Source organism: Anopheles arabiensis, chromosome 3 (assembly GCF_016920715.1).
Source record: "Anopheles arabiensis isolate DONGOLA chromosome 3, AaraD3, whole genome shotgun sequence".
Lineage (NCBI taxonomy): Eukaryota > Metazoa > Arthropoda > Insecta > Diptera > Culicidae > Anopheles > Anopheles arabiensis.
This window is the reverse complement of record NC_053518.1, coordinates 40,089,240-40,112,638: the sequence shown is the minus strand read 5'-3', so window position 1 is coordinate 40,112,638 and position 23,399 is coordinate 40,089,240. Positions and strand designations below refer to the sequence as shown.

General features: G+C 42.4%; 1 protein-coding gene across 4 annotated transcripts in view; it reads left to right on the top strand.

Moving 5' to 3' along the window:
* Positions 1 to 18,491, top strand: part of LOC120900529 (neural-cadherin-like) — a 267,774-nt gene extending 249,283 nt beyond the window's left edge. For 3 of the 4 annotated variants that reach the window (XM_040307637.1, XM_040307636.1, XM_040307635.1), the window contains 7 exons: positions 8,916 to 9,053; positions 9,866 to 13,485; positions 13,550 to 13,720; positions 13,812 to 14,053; positions 14,152 to 14,361; positions 14,578 to 14,751; positions 14,862 to 18,491. In XM_040307637.1, the coding sequence (XP_040163571.1) occupies positions 8,916 to 9,053; positions 9,866 to 13,485; positions 13,550 to 13,720; positions 13,812 to 14,053; positions 14,152 to 14,361; positions 14,578 to 14,751; positions 14,862 to 14,980 (4,674 nt within the window). In that variant the 3' untranslated portion in view covers positions 14,981 to 18,491. The remainder of the gene's footprint in view (positions 1 to 8,915; positions 9,054 to 9,865; positions 13,486 to 13,549; positions 13,721 to 13,811; positions 14,054 to 14,151; positions 14,362 to 14,577; positions 14,752 to 14,861) is intronic. The other variant, XM_040307639.1, reaches the window with a different exon arrangement.
* Positions 18,492 to 23,399: the final 4,908 nt, after the last annotated feature.

Genomic DNA, 23,399 nt, shown 5'->3' with positions numbered 1-23,399 from the left:
GTACGAAATTATCTGCTTTTGATACTATAGTGATAAACGTAAGTATTAAGATTGTTTCATTTAGCAAGTGTAAAAAATCAAACAATACCAAACAATCATGTAGAAAATTTTCCGGATCTCTTCGGAATACAATTGAGGTATAAATATTTCATAAAGAGATAGCATGTTTTTTTAATTCCATCGTAATATTTTATTATTGTGTGTCTTGCTGCTCTTTCCCTAGGGCTACACTTCCGCAGCATTTCACGCTTCGTTTAGCTTGGACATACGTACACATTTGTGCATTGTAAGACGTTCCGTTGTGGAACGCTCTTGTCAGTGTCGTCTGATATTAGAAACAGATGCACCGAGCATCATGCTGAATTATGTGAAGAAAAAAAAAACGTACAAAATCACTGCTTACATGCTCCTTGCCGTTGTCCTCAAAGTGTTACTCCACTCCGGTGGACCAATTAAATCTTGTGTTTTTTATAAAAAAATCTTCCCCAGCTTATACGCTTGAAATGCTGTTTATACAATTATATATGTGTTTTTTTTCTTCTGCTGCTTGTCGCCGGATAAGCAAGCTTGTCTCCTCATGTACTTATTCAATTGAAATCTCGCTACTGTACATGGCGCACTGCATTTGCCTCACGATGCGAAACATTAGTGCTGAAGTGCACAGATGAAGAATATTCACCAGCACTAAACTGTACTGCTTTGTTTGGCCGTGCTTACCGTCTGCTAGTGACACAATACAACAAGCAGCACAACCGTCCTAAAATGTTTTTTAGTTATGTCGTGCAGAAGTTTCAGAAAACAATGCATCCATAGAAATATTGCATAAACATTACAACGCTTCCGAGTATGCACAATTTCATATAAGACTAGCAAGTGAGACGACACTGAAGTAAAAAGAAAGCAAGCGTCAACGCATTCGATTAGAAAATATTTCAATAGAGAAACAACGGTATACGCCAAACAAACAACATGCTTCGTTGAAATGAAATTTTGTGCTGTATGGAAAATGTACGATGTACGGTGTTCCCATTTAACAACAAATACAAAAAGTGCACACGTTCTGGTTACACTGTAACATATTTTGCCCAGTGCATTTGCACTGCAAATACAAAATGGCAAACGGCCGCGGGCGGACAGTTGGGGGAAGCACAGCCCCGCCCATTGTGCAGCGCAACAGGATTCATCATTTGTTTGTGTTTTCTTGAGCAGGCAGCATGTCTTTGTGAGTGGTTTGCATGTATTTTTCTGTCTGGCTCATTGTGTGGACTTGTTGTGCATTTGCTGTTTTTTGTTTGTTTGTTTATTTACAAGACATCAACCTGGCGCAGGATTTGTAATGTATTGTTTGTGTAGAAAATGCAAAAAACAATGCGGGAAATGTGTAGAAAATTCAGAGAAACTGCGAATGCTAAAAAATAGCCATGTTGGTTTTGCCGTTATTACATCAAGTCTAACCTTTTACACCTGCGCTCGGATGGTGTAGGATTCGTGTCCGTAGAGGACCACCGTAGAGGTCCACCGGGCGAATCAATGTGCGATATACATCACATTTCGTACGGGATCGAAGTCTTTTGGATCTCAGCAGTCAGTGAAGCCCATAGTATACACGATTTCCTTGAATAAGGCGTCTCCGGATTTCGATGCTGATGTCGTTTTCCCGAAGTAACGACTGTCTCGAGATAGCAGAACTCTTTTACTTCCTCGAGATAGTCGCTGTAAACTGATACACTGTCACTGTCAACTAATTCTCTATCAAATTCCTGCTGCTTCGCGTTTGAGTTGGATGTACGCTTGACACACAATTGCTGTTGTTCTGCCAATAATGTCGATGTCATCCATGAAGCCAATACATTAGACAATCGTGCCACGGATGTTGTTGTCTAGCTCCGCGCTCCGAATGAAACCTTCCAGGGCGATGCTAAAGAGCGGACAGGAGAGTCCGTCACCTTGCCCCCTGTGAAGTTCGAACGATTCCAACCTCATTCATGGAGGTCTCTAACAGCCTGATTCACTTCCCAAGGAAATGGTGCCGCTGCATCATGTTCCAGGTCGCCCTGAAGTCGATGAACAGGTGATGCGTAGAGATGTAGCGGTCTCGGCGCTTTTCTTCTCTCTGGAGGATCTGTCGCATCTGAGTGCAAATTTGGTCGGTGGTTGATTTGTCTCAAACAAACCCCACTTTGTAGCTGCCGACGAAATTTTTGGCTAGGGGTGCAAGTCGACAGAACAGGATTTAGGACAAAATCTTGTAGGTGGCATTACGGACCCCTTAACATTCGAGCATTTCAGCCGGTCACTCTTTTTGAAGACTGGGAAAATGATACTCAGCTGCCACTCCTCCAGACTCTCAGCTGCCACGGCAAGCAGACTTATTCAATCATGATTGATAAATTAGGTGTATGAAATGTGACATGTTAAATCTTTAAAGTTATTTTAGAAAGAAGTTCAGTTCTCCAAAAAGACAAAAAAGCTTTAAGCGTAAACATTTATGACGTCTGCCTTTGAAATGAAAACAGGAATAATGATTTGATGGAGCCTTTTCGGTATCGTTATAATAAACATTTTAGAAACTCCATATAGCTTTGGTTATAAAGTCATCAAATTATGGCTCCTAATCTTAAGGCTTCTCGGCAACACAAATTTCATTTTCCTAACTACCCTCCTCGAGCAAATTCAATTTTCATGCACTCAATAGTTCTTCGTAGTTAATTATTTCACATTGATCAAACATGCTGTCTTTGCTCTCTGCGCGTCGCACGCTGTTTTCAATTCCACCAATCATTAATCAACGGAATGGAGCATCCCCTCCATGCAATCAAACACCCGAAACAATGCCAGCTGTTCCCTTATCTTCCATTCCCTTTTCCACAATCCCTTTAATATTATTTCCTCCATCAGCTGCTCGCAAATACGTAATGGATTCTTTTTTTGCAAAAGTCAAGTGACTTTTCACTAATGCTAACACACTATTCCCCAGTCCAACTGAAAAGTCGGGATCGTGCCGAAGCACCTAATGCTGTCGTAAAGTTGCTCGTACTATCCTACGTAGCATTTAGTAGTCGCTTGGGCACATGGAGTAAAACATACATGCACTCCCTTGCACGACTTTTGGGTCGTTAAAGTTAGATTCCAAACTTTCTCGTACAATATTCAGCCAGTGAACTGGTTCGGTACTGTCATCGGGCAAAAGCCATCCGTTTCGCTTTGCCCTAGGTCATGTGCTGCTCGTGGTGGTACACTGAAATTGGTTTCATTATTTCACCCAAAAATCGTATTCTCCTGTGTTTGAGAGAAATACGAAGTGTTTCTGCCATACCACATTGCTTAGGAGAGAGTGGATAAACGCGTACGTGAGAACGTCGTGGATGGTGTAAAAACGTAAAAGAACAATTCCACTCTTTTACGACAAATTTACTCCCGTCCGGCAAACTTACACACTTTTATCCTGTTTCTGGTCTATCGATAAAAGAAGCATATGGTTTCATCTTCGGATCTTCGGAATTGTAGACTTCACAAACATGTCGTTTTATGGCCCACGAACGAGCCCATGTTCACTTATCAAACCGCCCATGGAACGGCGGCAATAACAGTTTTTGAAACATCTGAAACGGAAAACGTACTTTGTTTGGGAAGGAGTAAAACAAACGAATCCAAGAAAACAATTTGTTCCACAAAATGGAAAAGAACACGGCCAACATTGCTGTGAAAATCACGTCCGTACAGTTACGTGGCCGTAAAATGTTGCACTAAAGCTATAACTGTATCCATCGGGGCACTCATACCACACAGGCTAACTCCATTCGGCACTCCCATTTACGGATCGCAACACATGAACTGCAAACATGTCGAATCGATCGTAAAATTCGCAGCTTCTTTTGAAGTTAAGGAAGCATATAAAGGTACTGATGTTTCTTAAACCAAGATATTTCCCGAGGTACATCTCGATCTGTTTGACGTCCACACAAAATAATCCCATAGTGAAAAGTATTGTATTCAATTTTGGCAAACCAAAAGCAGAGTTTTCGAACAAGATGTTGGTGGATTATTAGTTAACCGTACAGATGTTACATACTGACAAACACCCTACCTTCCATCTTCGTGATAAGGAAGTTGTTCAACCAGCATGACTAGCGCACACCGTAAAAGTAAAGACCCTTACTCAAAGTTCTCACACATCCTTGAGAACTACCGTTCTAAAGATGATCACACAAGTGCTGGGAACGAATGGATGCTACACTAAATACCAATAGATCTCGTCTCTATCCTGCTCTTAAGCATCCCTCCACATGACGTGCTTTTTGATCAAAGAGAAAGGTGTCCTCATAGCTGAAACAGGTCACTTTTTGCCCACAAGCTCACTGACGATGCGTATTTGGCATAGTGTCCCACTGCGGATAGAGTTCGGTACTCATTCCACTATCTCCACCTCTCCCCTAGACCAAGGGGCACTGAGAAGATAGATAGTATTTGTCATTAGCTTCGTAAAGGTTTAGAAAAGACACTCCCAACCGCATGGACGTGAATGTGTGAGAGAAACAGCCCTTTGGCAGCACTTTCCTCGGGTGAAGTGAAATAAATAACCTCCATACGATGGAAGGCACTTATCAATTTTATTGCTTTCAAACGTTCAATTATGGCTCTGACCGTTACATGGCTCCTCTAGGCCAGTGGTACTTGGTATTAAAATGGGGTATGCTTGATGACACCAGCTACACACACACATTCGCTGGGCCAAACCGAAACCCAAACGCTTACGATGGCCAACGGGATGGGTCGACTTATCTGGACTCGTATGAAGCTGTATTCTATATCACAAGCTCAGCGTGGAGACGCACTTACTTGTTGGGATAGCATGTCTTTGAAAAACATTTATTTAATTTATGAGATAGTTTGCTGAACGGTCACAAAGTTGCTGGTCAGCTAGAGTAGACGGTAGAGGACACGATGATGCTGATGGGGAGGCTGATTAAAATAAACTTGCTTTTAGTAGTTTGCATCGGTGGTCATAGCAAGAAGGGGTAGCTTTTCAGCCTATAACAAACCAAATTTAGTTTGTTTGTGCTTGGAAGCCATTACAAATATATCGTCACTTTCGTGTATTCCATGTATTCCTAGCCTCACCTGATTGATACAGAGTTATTGCTTATATTATGGTTCAAGCTACATAAAAAAAGTGATTTTTTTCGTCAAAAATCTAATCATTTATAAACCATACGTTTGGAAATAATTGTTCTCAAAATTATTTCCACATCTACCGTCTCTCTGTGCACTAGAAATTATCAATCCACGCTACATAGAACAGGATCAATATAATGGAAGCAACAGAGCACAGTTGCCGCCAGTACCGATAAACGTTTAATATACAAGAAACTTTTTCCTTTTTGTGAACGAACCAAATCATCTTCAGTCCTTTTTGCTTCCGTGCACGTAAGTAAAGGCATTTTCAGCTAGGCAAATCATAATCTTATTTACCGAGCACCGTGCTGTGCCACACATGATCTTCCAGCTTTACCTTTTTTCAATGCTTCGCATCGCACGCTGGAAAATGTTTGCTGGCCGCATTTGAAACGTGACTATGATTGTATGAGAGAAAATGATAACGATGATAATAACGTCAACGTGCACTCAACCAAAGCAACGAAGGGACCGATTCTTCTCATCCTCTATCTGGTTTATCTTGTGATCCGTAACAATGTCTCCATTGCTCTCGCTGGTTGATGATGGTGAAAGCCAGTAATCGAATGGCACGTACTGCCATACACACGTCAATGGAACCTTTCGCTCTTGAGCGCATCCTAATGAGGTGAAAGATAAATATTAATATGCTTTTGACGGGGTAAAGACGTCATTACAAATTATATCGATTTACTGCGGTCACTCTCTATCTCTATGCTCTCTTTCCCTTTTTCTCTTTGTCTTTATCTCATCACTATCGAACGTCTCAAATTATCGATATTTTGGGGTAAAGATCCAATGATATTTTCATAACAGTACCATGCTACTACCGCTAGACACTATGGCTTGACGTTCTTACGCATACGGTGCAAGACGCATCCTGTTCCGAACACTTTCGAGTATGTCGTCGAGTTCCTTCTCGTACAGCATTGTCATGTTCCCAATCAAATCAGCTGCCACAAGCGTCCTCGTTGCTTTTTGTGCAGATATTGTCGTTGCTTGTTGTTTAAATAACTCCTCTAACCCTGGTTACATTTATATGTGTTCTGGTAGTGACCGTGTGTGTGTGTGTGATTAAGGAGGGATGATGACGCTACTCCACTACTAGCCCAATTTTTCACACATTCTCTCGTATCCTTAGATGATTGATAGATCACAGCTGTCATACATTTAAGCACCCAAATAAACAATAAAAAAAAGCCGTTGGCAAAGCGATTTCGCTAAAACAGATCTGTATATAATGCTACAGGCGCTTTGCACATCCGGCGAACCTGCTACATCTAGTCGCCGCGTCGGGTGACTCCTGTGTAATGCGTTCCGCCCAATTATGAGCTATCACCCAAAATTAACGCATGGCCAACTTGCTTCTGATTGCGAGTTTGTCCCATCTGCCTTCGCGAAGCGGAAACGTCACGGCTAGGCCGCTAAACGGCTAGGCCGGTTCACTGCTGACGCTAGAATAAGCATGAATTCTGAGAAGAAATCTTTTTAATTAAAATAAGTACACGACCATAACACACTCTTTCCGGATGGCGTCGGTATTTTGCGCTTATTCGCACGCCTTGTCCGAAAACATAAATAATGTGACCTCCACATTCGTGTCCTTGACATAAACGCGTTCCCGGAAAAGCGATGTTGACGATCTGACTCTGAAAACCATGCACACAAACATACAAAATGTTTGCACCAGAAATAAGATCGAATAAACATGAACATGGTGTAGCTGTTTGCATAAATTTGGCAATTTGCTCGTCCACCCGAAGCTGCACCAACGGCGACAACGCAGCGGCCCGCCGGCAAAGCACAGAGAGCCGTACAAACTTTTGGAATGGAAAAACTCGCGTGCAGGCCAAGAAAAATACAAGAATGCTTGAGTAGGAAAATGTCGCTACGGAGCGATCAAAACGAGGAGAAGACAAAAAGTTGTGCAGCTATCAAGTAGAATGAAATTTCATTAAAATTTACATAACCACCGGCGAACTGGTTGTGTCGTGCTGGTTGCTTTTCTGTTCCGTATTTCTCTTCCTGTTACTCTTCTCATGTAGGGATGGAGACCGTACAGATGGAGAAAGAAGGTCTTTTATATTTACTCGACGCCATTTTATTTCACCTTATTGCTCTACTCTCTTGTTCCCCTCGTTGTGGCAAACAAACACACTGCAAAAGCAGAGGTTTTTAAATGCGCGGCACTCATTGTCCCTGTATTGTAAGAATGGAGCAGAAAAGAAAAAATAAATAAACCGGATGAACATAAAAAAAAAACTATTACCACGCTTCCTGTCGTGTTCGGAGCGCCGGCATATACTCGCCGGGGCTCTTCTTTCCGTGATGCATCTTCCCGATCGGTTACTATCTTCGCTTCTTCGTATGCCCCGTCGAAGGAATGGTGTGATTGCTTCGGTAACGATGATATTTGTTTTACAAGCCAATAGACCACGTACAACCTCTTTACCTTTGCAAGCGTAGCGTTCCAGTGCATCGGAGGTAAACGGGGTAAGCGTTTGTAACGACCCTCAATCCAGGCCGGTCCGACTCTTCTGACAAGCCAGATCTATTCAGTTAATGGATGGTACGTTTTGTACGTACCGCTATATCAAGCAGCTCTCGTATCGAGCACGTAGAGAATAATTATGATCGTTGCCATAGGTAGGAGAAGAATTGTACGATTCTTCTTCTACGAGAAGAATTAACGAAAATAATATTCACCATTGACTCTGTGTTATCTTAAAGAAGAGGAATTACCGCTCAGAATAGAGCGTAACACGAACAAGATTAAATGTATGAGTCAAGCCTATGGGAAAGCACATGATGGTTGAATTGGTAAATATATTCAACTACGCGGCTTAAACATTTACTAACACTTATCTAGAATGACGTTCAAATAATTGCGTATACTGTTGGCAGCGATCAATCAAGAAGAAATGGTCTCTCTTCTCTCTCTCTCTCTTCTCTCTCTCTTTCTCTCTCTCTATCTATCTCTCTCTGCCTCTCTCTATCTCTCTCTATCTCTTGTTTGTATTAAAGATAACAAAACAAACAACAATCAATCACAGCTACGCCAGCGATCAAGTTAGCTACTTTGTAATCGCAATAACTCAATCAGAATGGCAGAAACAACATTCATGGACTAATGAAGGCATAACTGTCTCGAGCTGCTATACATCTTCCAGGTTCGAGCTGGACTTGAACGTCACGTTACTTTGGATGGGTGTGTTTCTGGACAATATTTTGAATGATTTCACCACCTACCAAACGAATTATTCTTTAGCATACAACATCATCGGACAGTGAAATTTACAGTAATAAATGGAACACTAATTTTCCAACTGACAGGCGATGGAATTGAATTAGCTGTCCAAGCTTTGTATCAAGACCAGCCGACCAACCCAAACACACCAGGTGTACGTTTATATTTCTGTCCGATCTCATCGATCCGAACCAGCAAATGGTCATGCCAATCATCCAGTCACGAAGTTTTCATATTTCCCGTTCACGTTCGCAACAGTGCTGACTGAGCTTGACAGCGTGCAAAACAAAACTGAGAAAGGCTATCTTACGCCTTGCGGCTGTCCTGAATTTCGTTGATGCAATCTTTTTCGATTTCGGTAGTTCTTAGAAATAAGCTTTTTCCTATCGTTTATTTTTCCGAATTTTTGTATTTCCCCATGTTTTTGGTTTTATTCTGCCTCTCTTAGCCACTTATTGCCTCTTTTTCTTGTCTTTTCCCTTGCCTCGAACAGGTTACCGCCTCGGATGCCGATGTGGAGCGACCAAACAACATTATCTACTTTCTGACCGGGCCCGGTATTGACATCGAAAATCCCTCCGACAGCAACTTTGACATCAACAAGGCCACGGGGGAAATATTTGTGCTTAAGGTAGGTCAACATTCTTCATTCGAAAGCGTACGTTGTCCACCACCACGTTGTCTGCCAGTGACGACAAACAAAACAAAATCACTGCAGTTAACTGGACGGTATGGAACGAAAAAGAATTAAAAAATGAGAACTGCGGCAACACCACACTGCAGACAACATTGAAATGAAATGGGGGAAACCTTTGGGGTTCGTACGGTTGATAAGATATTACTAGAGCAGTACAGCGGGTTGCGTGCACAACCCGTTTGCCATCGGAAACCGAAGGAAAATGAAGACCGTTTTGTTTTAGAATTGTTTGAGCGTTGGAAGCCTTTGAAGCCATTTTATACCAATGATAAAGTGCAGGTTAAGTTTCCGGTACAGAACCTTAAACGTCTGCAGAAACAAAAGTTGGCCGGTTGGAGAAACTTTACAATGGCACCACTGGATTCTGGTTTGCTGTACAGTTTTGAATTACTTTCTGCTTGCGCCATGTTGCCGGGTTTCGAAATGATTTGATGAAAGTACAAGAACACTCCATCGTGCTTGGTATACTGGACTCGAGTTTTTACCTCAAGTAAATACATAAATTTAATTAAATCAAGTAATTGTGGAAAACTTTCTCTTGCCAGCCAAAAGCAAAACTGATGCAATGGCCCAGCAGTGTACAGAATATTTGTAGGCTTTATTAAGTCAAACAGAAATTCATTCCGTAACCACTAATAAAATAATGCAACCCAAGAATTAAGATCCGTGATGATGGAAACTAATAACTTTTTTCTTCCTGCCTTGCCTATTGTTCTCATTTCACACCTTTTCTCCCGAATTTTTAGCCCCTAAACCGAGATCCACCACACGGACGAGCGTCTTGGAAGTTTACCGTCTTTGCACAGGACGAAGGGGGCGAGGGTTTAGTGGGCTTTACCGAGGTGCAGATCAACCTGAAAGACGTCAACGACAATGCGCCCCAGTTCCCGAACGGGATTGCGTATGGAAATGTGACCGAAAATGGCACCATCGGTATGCACGTGATGACAATAAAGGCCGAAGACTATGACGACATCAACGAAGGAACTAACGCAAAGGTGATTTACTCGATCGAGAAGAACGCTATCGAGGAGGATACTGGTTTGCCGATCTTCGACATCAATCCGGACACGGGACTCATCACGACGGCGGTATGCTGTCTCGATCGGGAGAAGACGCCCGACTACTCGCTGCAGATAGTGGCCACCGATGGCGGAGGTTTGAAGGGTACGGGGACAGCTTCCATCAAGGTGAAGGATCTGAATGATATGCCACCTCGGTTCACCAAGGACGAGTGGTTCGTCGAGGTGGAGGAAACCGACGGTAGTGTGCTGCCCGAGGCACCGATACTGACCGTGACGGTGAATGACGATGATGAGATAAACAATTTCCAGTATAAAATCATTGAAAGCAGTGGTTACGGGGCGGATAAGTTCGCGATGGTAAAGAACGCGGACGGTACGGGAAGCTTGAAGGTGGTCCAACCGCTAGACTACGAGGATCCGATGCAGATTAATGGCTTCCGCTTTCGGATACAAGTGATCGATAACGATGGGATCGATGAGAGCGACAAGTACCACGTTGACCATTCGTGGGTGATTGTGAAGCTGAAGGACATTAACGATAATACGCCTCGCTTCAAGAAACCGCACATCGAGGCGGCTGTGTACGAAAACGCGGACGTGGGCAAAAATTTGGGCACCTTCAAAGCGGTCGACATTGACAAGGGTGGTAAGAGCAAAATTACCTACAGCATTAACCGTGCTACGGACCGAAAGCGCCAGTTTGCCATCGACCAGGAAGGTACGGTGACGATTCAGCGCGAGTTGGATCGGGAGGCAATGGCGAAACACTCGCTCGAGATCCTGGCCACCGATGACGGTGTACCGCCGCGCACGGCCTCCGCCATCTTGACCGTGCTGGTGAAGGACATCAACGACAATGCGCCGGTATTCGCGGAAGATTATCGGCCCATTCTGTTGGAAAACTCACCGCCGTCGAAGATTATCGAAATCTCCGCCGTTGACAAGGATGACCGACTGAAGGGCAACGGGGCACCGTTCCAGTTCCGCATGGACCCGGACGCAGACGATGTGATTCGAACGTCCTTCAAGGTGGAGCAGAGTAACAAGGGTGACGGTATGGCGATCATTTCATCGCTCGGCTCGTTCGATCGCGAGTACCGCAAGCAGTACACCATTCCGATCGTTATCAAGGACTCGGGCACGCCACCGCAAACCGGCACCAGCACGCTAACGATCACGATCGGTGATCTGAACGATAACATCATGCAGCCCGGCTCCAAGGAGGTGATCGTGTACAACTACCAAGGCCAGGCGCCGGACACACCGATCGGGCGTGTGTTCGTTAACGATCTCGACGATTGGGACACCTCGGACAAGCTGTTCTATTGGGATGAGGCCGAGAATCCACGCTTCAAGCTAGACGACACATCCGGCATGGTGACGATGCGGCGCGGTGCTCGCGAGGGACGCTACAAGCTGCGTTTTAAGATCTACGACCGCAAGCACGCACAGCAATCGTACGCGAACATGTCGGTGGTGGTGAAGCACATATCCTACGAGGCGATCGTCAACTCCGGCTCGATCCGGCTGACCGGCATTACGGATGAGGACTTTATACGCATCTGGAACTATCGCACCCAGAACATCTTCCGCAGCAAGCTGGAGCGGTTCCGGGACAAGCTGGCGGAGCTGCTGAACGTGGACGTGAAGAATGTGGACGTGTTCAGTGTGCAGATGAAGGACCGGTCGGTGCCGCTGACCGATGTGCGGTTCGCCGTGCACGGCGCGTACTTCTACAAGGCGGTGCAGCTGAACGGTGTGATACTGCTGCACAAGGAGGAAATCGAGCAGGAGGTGGGCATCAACATTACGATGGTGAACGTGGACGAGTGTCTGCTGGAGAATGCGGACTGTGCCGGGTCGTGCACCAGCATCATCGAGGTTCAAACGAACCCTTGCCTGGTGAATGCGAACAAAACCGCCCTGGTTGGGGTGCAGATTAACTCCACGGCGGAGTGTGTGTGCAGCTCGCGAGAGTATAAGCAGCAGCAGACCTGCAAATCCCATCCCTGTCTGAACGGTGGTCGCTGCACCGATTCCAAGTCGGGTATCAAGTGCTCGTGTCCACCAGGCTACACGGGGCCCCGCTGTCAGCAGGTCGTACGTAGCTTCCGCGGCAGTGGCTGGGCCTGGTACCCACCGCTCGACATGTGCGACAAGTCGCACATTAGCGTCGAGATCATCACAACGAAACCGGATGGTTTAATTTTCTACAACGGACCTATCACTCCACCCAAAGAGGACGACACGTCTAAGCAGCTGTCCGACTTTATTGCACTCGAGCTGGAGCAAGGATATCCCCGGTTTCTCATCGACTACGGATCGGGTACGCTAGAGTTACGCATTGCGACCAAACATCCGCTCAACGATGGCGAATGGCACCGGATCGATCTGTTCTGGGACACTGAGCAGGTGAAGATGGTGGTCGATTTCTGCAAGACGGCAGAAATCACCGAAGCTGACGACGGCAACCTGGTCGAATTTGTCGACCACACCTGCCAGGCGCTGGGCAAGGTGCCGCAGTTCAACGAATATCTGAATCTCAACACGCCGCTCCAGATTGGCGGTGTGTTTAGGGACAAGTTTGACTACACGTACAGTCGCTGGCAGTACATGCCGGTGGGGGTCGGTTTCGAAGGATGCATTCGCGAGTTTAAGCACAACGGAATTCTGTACGACCTGTCACACCCGGGACTGTCTAAGGGTAGTGCGCCCGGGTGTTTGTACACGCAGGAGGTGTGCGATCTGAATCCGCAGGTCGCTCGGTGTCTCGAGCATGGCAAGTGTGTCGGTAGCTATGACGAGGCCAAGTGTGAATGCAATCCCGGTTGGACGGGTACGTACTGCAGCTTGCCCACCACTCCAACCACGTTCAAGACGCACAGTTACGTGAAGTACGCGCTCAGCTTCGAGCCGGATAAGTTCACGACGCAGATTCAGCTGCGGTTTCGCACGCGCGAAACGTACGGCGAGCTGTTCCGTATCAGCGATCAGCATATGCGCGAGTACGGCATCATTGAGCTGAAGGGCGCCAAGGTGTACTTCCGGTACAGCTTAAACACGGGCCAGGTAGAGGAGCAGGAGGTAGCGTTGACGGCGGTCGAAGTAGATGACGGTCAGTGGCACGTGGTGAAGGTGCAACGGTACGGCTCGGCGGCCATCCTAGAGCTGGACGGAGGTGAGGGTGCCAACTTCAACCAGAGCTTCTCGTTCGACGGACATCAGTGGTTGTCGGTGGACAAGCAGGAGGGTGTGTATGCGGGTGGCAAGCCGGAGTTCACTGGCGTCAAGACGTACGATGTCAAATCGGACTATCAGAAGAGTTGCATCGACGATATAAGGTAAGTGCGAGTATGATGGTAGCTGGGTGTCGTTTTATAATGACCTTTTCTCGTTCCTCTGCAGATTGGATGGTAAAAGCTTGCCACTTCCGCCAGCCACCAACGGTACACAGTGGGGTCAGGCCACGATGGCCAAGAACATCGACCGCTACTGTTCCTCCAACAATCCTTGCCAGAACGCGTACTGTCCGGATCCGTTCGAGTGTGTCGACCTGTGGAACAAGTACGAGTGCGCGTAAGTACCTCGATGTTCACTGTGAGAGTTCCTGTGTCTTTTTGGTCAGCAGCTAACAGCTTGTGTTTGGATTGAATCTTATTCGGTACAGATGTGGCGATGGTATGATCATCTCACCAGAAGGCAAGACCTGCATCGACCGGAACGAGTGTCTAGACTATCCTTGTCTAAATGGAGGCACATGCATCAACCAGGAGCCGCGCCTGAAGTACAAGTGCATCTGTCCGGACTCGTACTGGGGCGAGAGTTGTGAGTTTCTGAAAGAACGACAAGCGCTTAAATTCAGCACCAGTGCCTTGGCCGCCGTAATAGCCTGCCTATTACTGATCATTAGTAAGTGGAATCGTGTCTCGAAGTGCCTTAAACATTATTTTGGAAATATATTCTAAAGACAAGTTTTCTTTTCGTTTCTTTTTTTCCACACGCAACAGTTTTGCTGTTTGTTTATTTTTCCTGCTCCCGGCGTCGTTCGGCTAACTTCAACAAGAAGCCGGCCACCAAGGACGACATCCGCGAGAACATCATCAACTACTGCGACGAGGGTGGCGGCGAGAACGACATGACCGCGTTCGACATGAAGACGCTCAAGATTCCGATCGGTCCGCTGCCAGAGCTCGTTCAACATAAGGCACCGCCAGTACGTAAGTAGCGTGTTTCGTTTGCATGTGCCGTTTTGAGGGCTGTGCGCACAGCACAAGCATGCATTGCCCTCTTCTGTATCACCCAAACGTTGTTTGCTGCTTCAGTGTTATGTGTGTGTGTTTGTAATCTAATTGGAAGCTCATTTACCTCCATGGGCACGACGCTTGCTAACTATGTTTCATTCTGTTCTGAACGTTCTACGAACGCATCGACAGGTCCAGATATTGCCGTCGTGTCCGACCAGGTCGTCGGCAAGGTGGACGTGTTCCTGGACGACCGGAAACGACGCGTCGACATCGACCCTGCCTCCGGGCCATTCGACGATCTGCGTAACTACGCCTACGAAGGTTGTGGGAGTACCTCTGGCTCGCTAAGTTCCTTACAGTCAGGTAAATCAAAAAAATCGCCCAAACCCATAATAATCTTCCACACCTGCCCCGAACAGCAAACGATTATCAACACCTAAACTGTCCTCCCTGTTCCTACTGTTCCACCGCAGGTACAGACGATGAACCCCATGAGTATAGCTTTTTAACCACATGGGGTCCCCGTTTCGATAAGTTAGTCAATATTTACGAACCAAGCAAAGCGCAGATCGAAGATGACGATGTTAGTTAAGAGTAGCTGTATCTGTCGCAGGTGCTGTAGGTCTCTTGTTCCCGAGGTCGACGTTTGTGCGCGCTCGTTCAGTTTAGCATGGCATACCGTCAGACAAAGCTGAATGATGTGCACGGACCTGTAGATAAATCTGTGCGTTCATAACCCCAAGAAGAAAAAAAACATAGTCGTAGCATATGAAAAAAATGGGATTTTCTCACCAGTATGCGGGCGAAACGGTAGATATTCTTTGTAAAATAGTCACTCAAATCCCTACACACATATAAATCTCCGTTTACGCTGCGGACATGATCGTTCGAGCCGACGCGAAAATGTAGCATTGCACTTTAACACTGCATCTGTTTGCAGGAAAATGAGAAGTTGCGAAAGTGATGAAAGTGCATAGGTGCAAAGCAAATTTAAATCGATTTTATTAACTTCCAAAAAAGGTGCAGTAAGGCTACAAACAGACAAACGATACAACGCGCAGGGTTGAATTGCTCAGAAAACGAGAGCATTAAATGCTCGCTATAGTTGGGTAAAGGACATGGAGCATCTATACCAGTTATGTAACTATACCGGTTATGGTGAACCGGTATGCTGTAAATAATACATGTAAAAATCAAGTCTACAACCTACATGTCTCGTACAGACACGAACTAATCTCATGCCACTGACGACACTGTAAAAACAGTAAATAGTTCTTTTTGAAAGGACAAGCAAAAGAAACGAGTTGAAACGAGCAGAAAATCTCTGATTGGGCACTAGAAAATGGGTTACTAGCTAATGGGGTCAAAAGGGTGAATAGATTTTCTTTTTTATAAAAAAATAACATATTTTTATCATCCATTTGCAAAATGTGTACACGTGTTCCTTGGGAAGGTTAACGAAGCGATAATGCCATGTTGGTAAACGCATCGCCAAAGTGATCGATAGACGTTGATACTGTGAAAGGAAGCCCACGCTGTAACTGTAAGATGAAGCCCATCCATCAAATCGTTAACGTTGTGTGAATTATTTTTTTAACTGTTGATTTTTTCGTTATTGCAATTGAATAAACGATACGATAGTGAGAGACAAAAACTCTGCTCAATAGAAAAAGTCCCAAGTAACCTTGACTAGGTAAAATGCCGTACATTCCATAATTGTTAATTTGTATGATGAACTCGCCGCTTAGCTTAACGGGCGAGGGGTGGGTAAACACCCACCCGGAAAATTACAAAACAAAATCCCACGAAAATCAAAGCAGAAACAAATAATCAAACGAATCAACAAGCGCACAACAAACTCTTCCGCCGTGGACCGAAAGTGGACAAACATTTACGAACAAAACTCAAAACTTAATCAACAAAGCCGATGGAAGAAACAAAAGGCCGATAACAAAGGCTTAACTGGTACAGGTTACAAAGCAAACACGAACTCACCGTTCTCCAAAACTGTCGGACGTCCTGCTCGTTTGACCGGAACGAAAACTTTTATGACGATTGAAAGCAAGAACATCGACAAAACCAACCGCACAAGAAAACGTAGTTTGGCCAATCTTCGATATTGTTCGGGTCGCTTTTTGATTCTTTCCTTTTTTCGGCTATGTTTCAAGAAGAAATAAACTTGTAGTCACATCATGCTTCAGTAGACCGCTTGGTGTATTCGATTGAGCGTTTGCTATCACTTGCGTTGCTGGGTTTCATATTCGAAGCCAAAGTCTCTTTAAACATACTCTACCGTTTGTTGAGAATCTTCACAACTATGGAATGCTTTGCTTTTTGTGCAAAGGATTGATTTAAAATCATCTGTTATCGGAATGATCAATAAAAAAAAGTTGCATTTTGTAACGGCAAAACAAATGAAGCCATTAAGTTGCGCAAAGCAAAGAGTTACTTGTGTTTTCAATCAATTACGATGATTATTTCTATTACTCGAATCGATGATGCGGTAAATCAGATGCAGAGTAAAGATGACAAAGAAGGAAAAGGGACGGGAAGAAAAGCAGGGCATTTTTGAAGTGGATCAAAAGAGCGTTCGTTTCGGTGCTGCAGTTGAGCTTTATCAGGGAGCTTCTGTTTGCCAATTTGGGAAACGTTTATTGAACAAACGTGCTGCACGACACAACTTCTATCGTAGCAATGACATAACGTTAGTAAAGTGCCGTTTGCAGCATTTTCCTTCGCTCAGCAATCCTATGCCTCTCGAAGCTGGAACTGCATCCCGATTGTATAGCGGAGTTTCGCTGAACAAATAGCACACAAAAAGGATGGTGGATAATGTTTAGTACGCCATTAAATGGAGTTCCTTTCGATATTGACTTCTTTGTTCTTCTTTGTTCCATTTGAGTACGTATTTACATATTTTATAAGATTATCGGACACACAACGGATCACCGCAGTTGTGTCGATTTGCAACACAATTGAGGTAGCACGATGGGTGGAAGGAATAACAGATTTATACAGCTTCTGTCTTTGTGATTTTTAATAGGGGCAACTTTCATTATCAAAATTGTTGATTTTCCAGGTGCTATGAATCATTCTTGCAGAAGTGGTAGGTGATTTATTATTACAATTATTTATACCATCGCGTAAATCCGAACGGACTATATGTTCAATCAATCAGCAAGAGAAAAGTTTATTGTTTACGTTTTATAGTTAGATATTGATACCCGAGATTTGAAAGGATTGTTATTTGGTTCGCTGAATCAAGTCCAAAACCGTGTTTGATACGTATCCGTCGGTTAGATCGACGAACGAGGTTGTAATAAAAGAAACAATGAAACGTGAACGGCTCATAGCATTGGTGTAAAAGGGGAAACATTTCAGCAAATATTTACGATACCTGATCGAAGCGCAAATACAGTTGATTCATCTAATTGTGTATGTGTGTGTATGTATGTAAACGAGATGGAGGGAATTGTAACATAAAATAACAGGAATAAACGATAAGTGTATTTCTCCCCAAAAAACGAAAGCAAACATAAATCAAAAATACACGTAACGCAAACATGCCCGAATGGTAATTGACTAACAGAAATAGGTTCATTTTTGCATCGATCATTTCTATACCACCTTGACGCTTAAATGATGGGTAAACACCTGTTTAAAAGTACGGTAGTACTAAAAGTACCAAAGGAATTTGGTAGCGTGTGGCGAAAACAGTGTCCAGACCTAAGCAAACACGAGAAAAGGCCATACACGAACTATAGATGGATTACATTATAATAAACAGAGAAACCAACAGTTGCATAAAACACAGAAAAACATCAAAATCAACCAACAAACAAAACAGAAGTATTCAAAATGATGCGCGATTCATTATTGGAAGGAAAACGTCACATACTCAACTGAAAATTGGTTTGTGAGTCATGTTTTGATTTAAGGTTTTTACATAAACTGTGGTATAAAAGAAGGACGAAAGGAAGTGTGCTAAAAGAATAACACGATAGCAAAATACAAAAATCAAATGAAAAAGTCGTAAAAGCATGTGTGACGAACGGACGTTGTAAAGATAAGAGTTTAATAAAAAACTATTAAATACAAACAAATATGGCCGCCAATGCGTTGCATTTTTTTGAAAGGTTTCTGAGAATGAAAGAAAAATGCTTACAATATATGACAGTTAAAAGGTAATATGGTCAACATAAGCAGAATAAGATTATTAATTATTAGTTCCTGGATACATTTAAAATCAAACGTTTTCTATGGTTGACATGAGTATAAAACTAAGGTAATAAATTTCCAGATGGAGACATTAAATTTCCAAACAACATTTTCATACCAATTTTTTAGCAAAAACCAATGGTTTACAAATTACCAATCACAAAGTATGTTGGATTTTGGGTTTATACAGTTAATATTTTGAATATGAATATGAAACAAGAAAACACATATGAATTAGAAGGAACTAAAACATAGGATATAGATAAAACTACTTGACTAATTTGGAATGCATGACATGAACTGCTCGAACTACACGAATGAACTTTGTAAAGAATTATGTAATTAACTATGGGACAAACGATATTTTATGTCAAATTAACTTCTTCTTCTTCTTTGGCACAACAACTGTTGTCGGTCAAGGCCTGCCTTTGTACCCACTAGTGAAGTGAGTTTGGCTTTCAATGACTTATTTATTACCATAGCAGGATAGTCAGTCCAACGTACGGGGTCACGGTCTATTTGGGGTTTGAGCCCATGACGGGCATGTTGACGACTGTACCACCAGACTGTAGACCCTTTATACTCAACTCATCAAATTATACTAAGCTAATATCACAATCCAGCACTTTAGTGAATATATTTCACAAAATGGATAAACCTTTAAGCTATTTCACAAATTCACAGTTTCACAGTTAATTCAAAACTTACCAAGCAACCATTAGTTATTTATTTATTTATTATATTTTTATCAGAGTTATCGGGCAGTATGCCTAAATAGCTAAATGCTTACAGTGTACATGTTTATGGCCCTAGAACTAACTTGAATATGCTGACGCAGCTTATGTGCTGACTATTTTATTATTGTATGTTCTAAACGAAGTAAATCATTAAATTATTTCCCTTACATCAGCAGTCGACAACGTCCGGCCCGCCGCAGCATTCAGCAGGACGAATGTTTTTGGATTTAAATTCCTGAAGATCTTTTAATATGACTTTTCATATCGTCGTACTTTTTCCACTTTAATTATAGCAATAAGCAATGCCGGATTATTTAGAATGGACGAACTCGATCTCAATATCCCCATTTTTGATATTCATATTGTTTCAATACGTTTCAATTAATCGCATATACAAAGTTTTATACATAGTGAAATAGCTTCAAGCATTTTTTTCGCGATAAATTACTGAGCTTATTTTAGTTCTTCTTAACTTTACACAAATCATTTGCTTTGATTTTAATCTTTTGAAATGATATTTTTGGTTATGTTTGAAAAAAAAAAAACGAAAAAAACCCTGTTTTTGTTACTAAACCCTGTTGTTGTAGTAAAAACCCTGTTAACCCTGTTGTCTGACATGGCGTTACGTGTTCGTTAAGCATTTTGATAGTTACTACATTTAGGTTTGTCTCGTGTATTTTTCATCCATTAAGTCTTTTGTATAAACCCCAAAATATCTCTAATATTTTTTGCGCCTTGAGATGACGCGGTTTTCTAAAAGCGATATTACTCTTGCTTTATTGATTTGCGCAATCAATCATCCCATTTTTGCACACTTAACTGTTTCCGATGCTTAACTGAATTATTTTTACATCTAATTTGAATAATGGGAACTTTGAGCTATGCTTGATTGATATAATTACAAAATATAACTAAATTGGCAATCGCGATTTTTGATTTAATTAATTAATTATTTTGTTTCTGGCCTGGTCCGCGGTTCTCGATCATTTACCAAACTTGGCTCTTTACCTCAAAAGTTTGCCCACCACTGCTTTAGATGGATTCGTCGTCACCCGAAGGCATTTGGCACAAGAAACTACACATAATTCAATGAATGTGGCTTCACTGTCCCTGCAATGTTGGATAGTTGGCGGCGCGCGGGAGCTTTAGCATAGCCAACCAAGATACTGATAAACAAAATTTTTGCATAAATTTTACTACTGCAAATACCTCTTCACTCTGGTGTGGCACTACAGTTAGGTCACCGCTGACCAGTGTCTACAACAGGAAGACAAGTTTTTGTCCGTTCCCGAAGCCGGACATTGTCGGGTACTTGCTAAAGAGAATTTTGAAAGAAACTCTGGAATGAATAGGAAAAGGGATTTCCGGAAGCGGTGAACGTCGCCATGGTACCGTTTTGTTCATCGGTATAGCAAGTTAAACTTTCCCAATGATGTCCGCTTGAACAGTCATGCTATTCAACAATCTATTCGTTCAACCATTCTTGCTTCTTTGCTGGTAAATCCTTGACGGGTCCAATTTTTATGGAAAATGCGTTGGCTTTAAGAAAGATTTACTAGTAGTAAAAGGTTTGCGGATTGAATTTGGCGCAAAGAAAGCATATTAGGTGGTAAAGGATTATCATTAAACGCGTATTATATTTGGAACAATCAAGTGTCGTTTTTAGTTTTCAGAGCTGTGTGTTTAATGCTTCATTGAGATGCGTGCATTTATTGCCTCAAGTTATCTTTTTTTTTATAATACTTACTTTTTAAAATATATGTTATTCATTCATGTAAGATGTACAAATGTAAATTGGAATTTGGAGCAATTGATAGTGAGCCATTAAGGCAAGTGAATCATTTTTTCATTAAAAATAATTATAACGAATATATTTTTAGGCTAAAAGTTATGTTCCCTTTTTTTATTAGAACAAAACAAAAGAGTCTTCTTAACCACTAATTAACCTATCGAAGAATTCAATTCAAGTTTATCTGTTACCTGGATTATATTTTTGTTATCTTTTAGTTCTATACAATTTACAAAAACACTCATTAGCTTCTTACGTTTTGTTGAATTCAAGTTCTTTAATTCTGGTCTTATCAGCGCATTAAATGCGGGAAGCCTTATGTTTTGTGATGTTATTATTTTTGCAAACATCTGCCATTATTTTTGAAAAAATATTTTCATAAGAATGTTTCCCTAAAAAGCGCAATCTGGTGTTCGAATGACTTGATATGGAGTACTGAATGTTTAATATATAAATCGATTTTAATTCAAATGCTCGCATTAGCGCATACTATAATAATAATCGAAGAACCAATAGATGCTTTAAACGTCCGCATAATAATCAATAATACATCTTATTTATCATTTATTTATAATTGACGCAACAATCTTTGGCAGCATTTGTATGCCAGAAGCTTATTGATTAATTTCCTTACATAGTAGAAAACGCAGTCCTGCGTATTGGCTGCTTAGTTCCTACGTGAATTTAACCAACAAAACATGTGCAATAAAAACAGATGCTTTATCTCTTGTAATAGCTTTGTAATAAAATACCTTTTACACGCAAGTTATCTGTTCTGATCGATATAAGAAATAAACGATATAAAATAAACAATAGCAGGCGAAGGCGTGTGGTTTTCCATTTGCTCAGCACATCATTAAATCGTATTTAGGAGCTGTCGCTATGCCACCGCAGCTTAGGCATGTTTCCGCAATCCAAACCGTAAAACGTGCACGGAATACTAATCTTCCAATAGTATACCACTTTCACCGAGCCTCAAATAAAAGAGCAGCACCAATACAGCCATCTTACAGCCACTTCATCAGCCTGTTTGGCAAGGTGCCGCTTGTACATCCGCTGGAAGCATCTATCGATGATAGGTGTAGTACCATTTTCTCACACTCTTACAATAATGTGGGTTCAGCTGCAAGAGACAAAAATCTCTAAAAAATCTCTCGCGGTAAAAATGTTTTCACTTTTATTTGTTGTGCGTTCAAACATCAACCAACATCATGCAACACGATAAAACCTAGCAGTTGGGTAATGCAGGTAGCTGCTTTTTGCTAATAAATCACGTGCCCAACGCATTTGATGGATTACTAGGGATTTTCGTTTTCAAACCCCAAACCATTAACGAACCAAACGGTCTTACACAGGGCTAGCTCAGTACGGTGTATAAACTCAATGCCTGATTTTGCCACGTTGCTCATTTGTGGCCTGGCAAGCATTTGTGCAATTTTTCACGGAATCCAGGTGGTTACGTCTGGGAAACGTGAGAAGGACGGGATTTTATTAATGCACTACTTATTTATGCAACTGCAACAGCAATCCACGCGAAAGGGAACATTGAACACGATTAATGAAACTTTTTCCCCGTTTGCAGAAAAACGTGAAACGAGTATAAACTCAGTGAGCATAAAAAATTTTGCTTCCGAGTATTTGCACCACCAGATAATATTCACCGTAGCGTGACTGCGCAAGCAATTTGGGAAGCAAGTGATTCGTACACGTTGGGTTGACAGAGAGGTGCTATGACGATGCTGTTTAGTATGCTTACCATCTTAAGGAGGAATGGTGTTCAGCTTCTAGGTAATTACACACGTTTTCTCAGATTTGCAATAGCAAATGTGCATCCTAATGTGGTTATGGTGCGATATAGCATTTACGCGGTAAATATGTTTTTTAGAGAAATAGCAAAATGAGGAATTTCATTGTTTAGACTACAAAAAAAAGTTTTTAACATTTTTTATTTGCATCAAGTGAACGATTTTAAAGTCCTGCATATAAATGTTCATAATAATATGTTGAAATACCTAACAGTGGGCCCTTTTCCCTTTTCAGATCCAAGGCTGAAATTTCAGATTTACTCGAATATAATTCAAACTTTGGCTGAAAAAATCTAGGTAGAAAATCGTTGGCTAATTTGTGTGTGGTTTTGTAGGCAGTGTTGACCTGATTTCAGCCACCAACTGTCAAACGTCATATAAAAAATGGCTAGTATCGTCAAAATTTCAAGTCAATTATCGTAAAACAAAACTGTCCAATAACTCAAATTTGATATTTTAAAA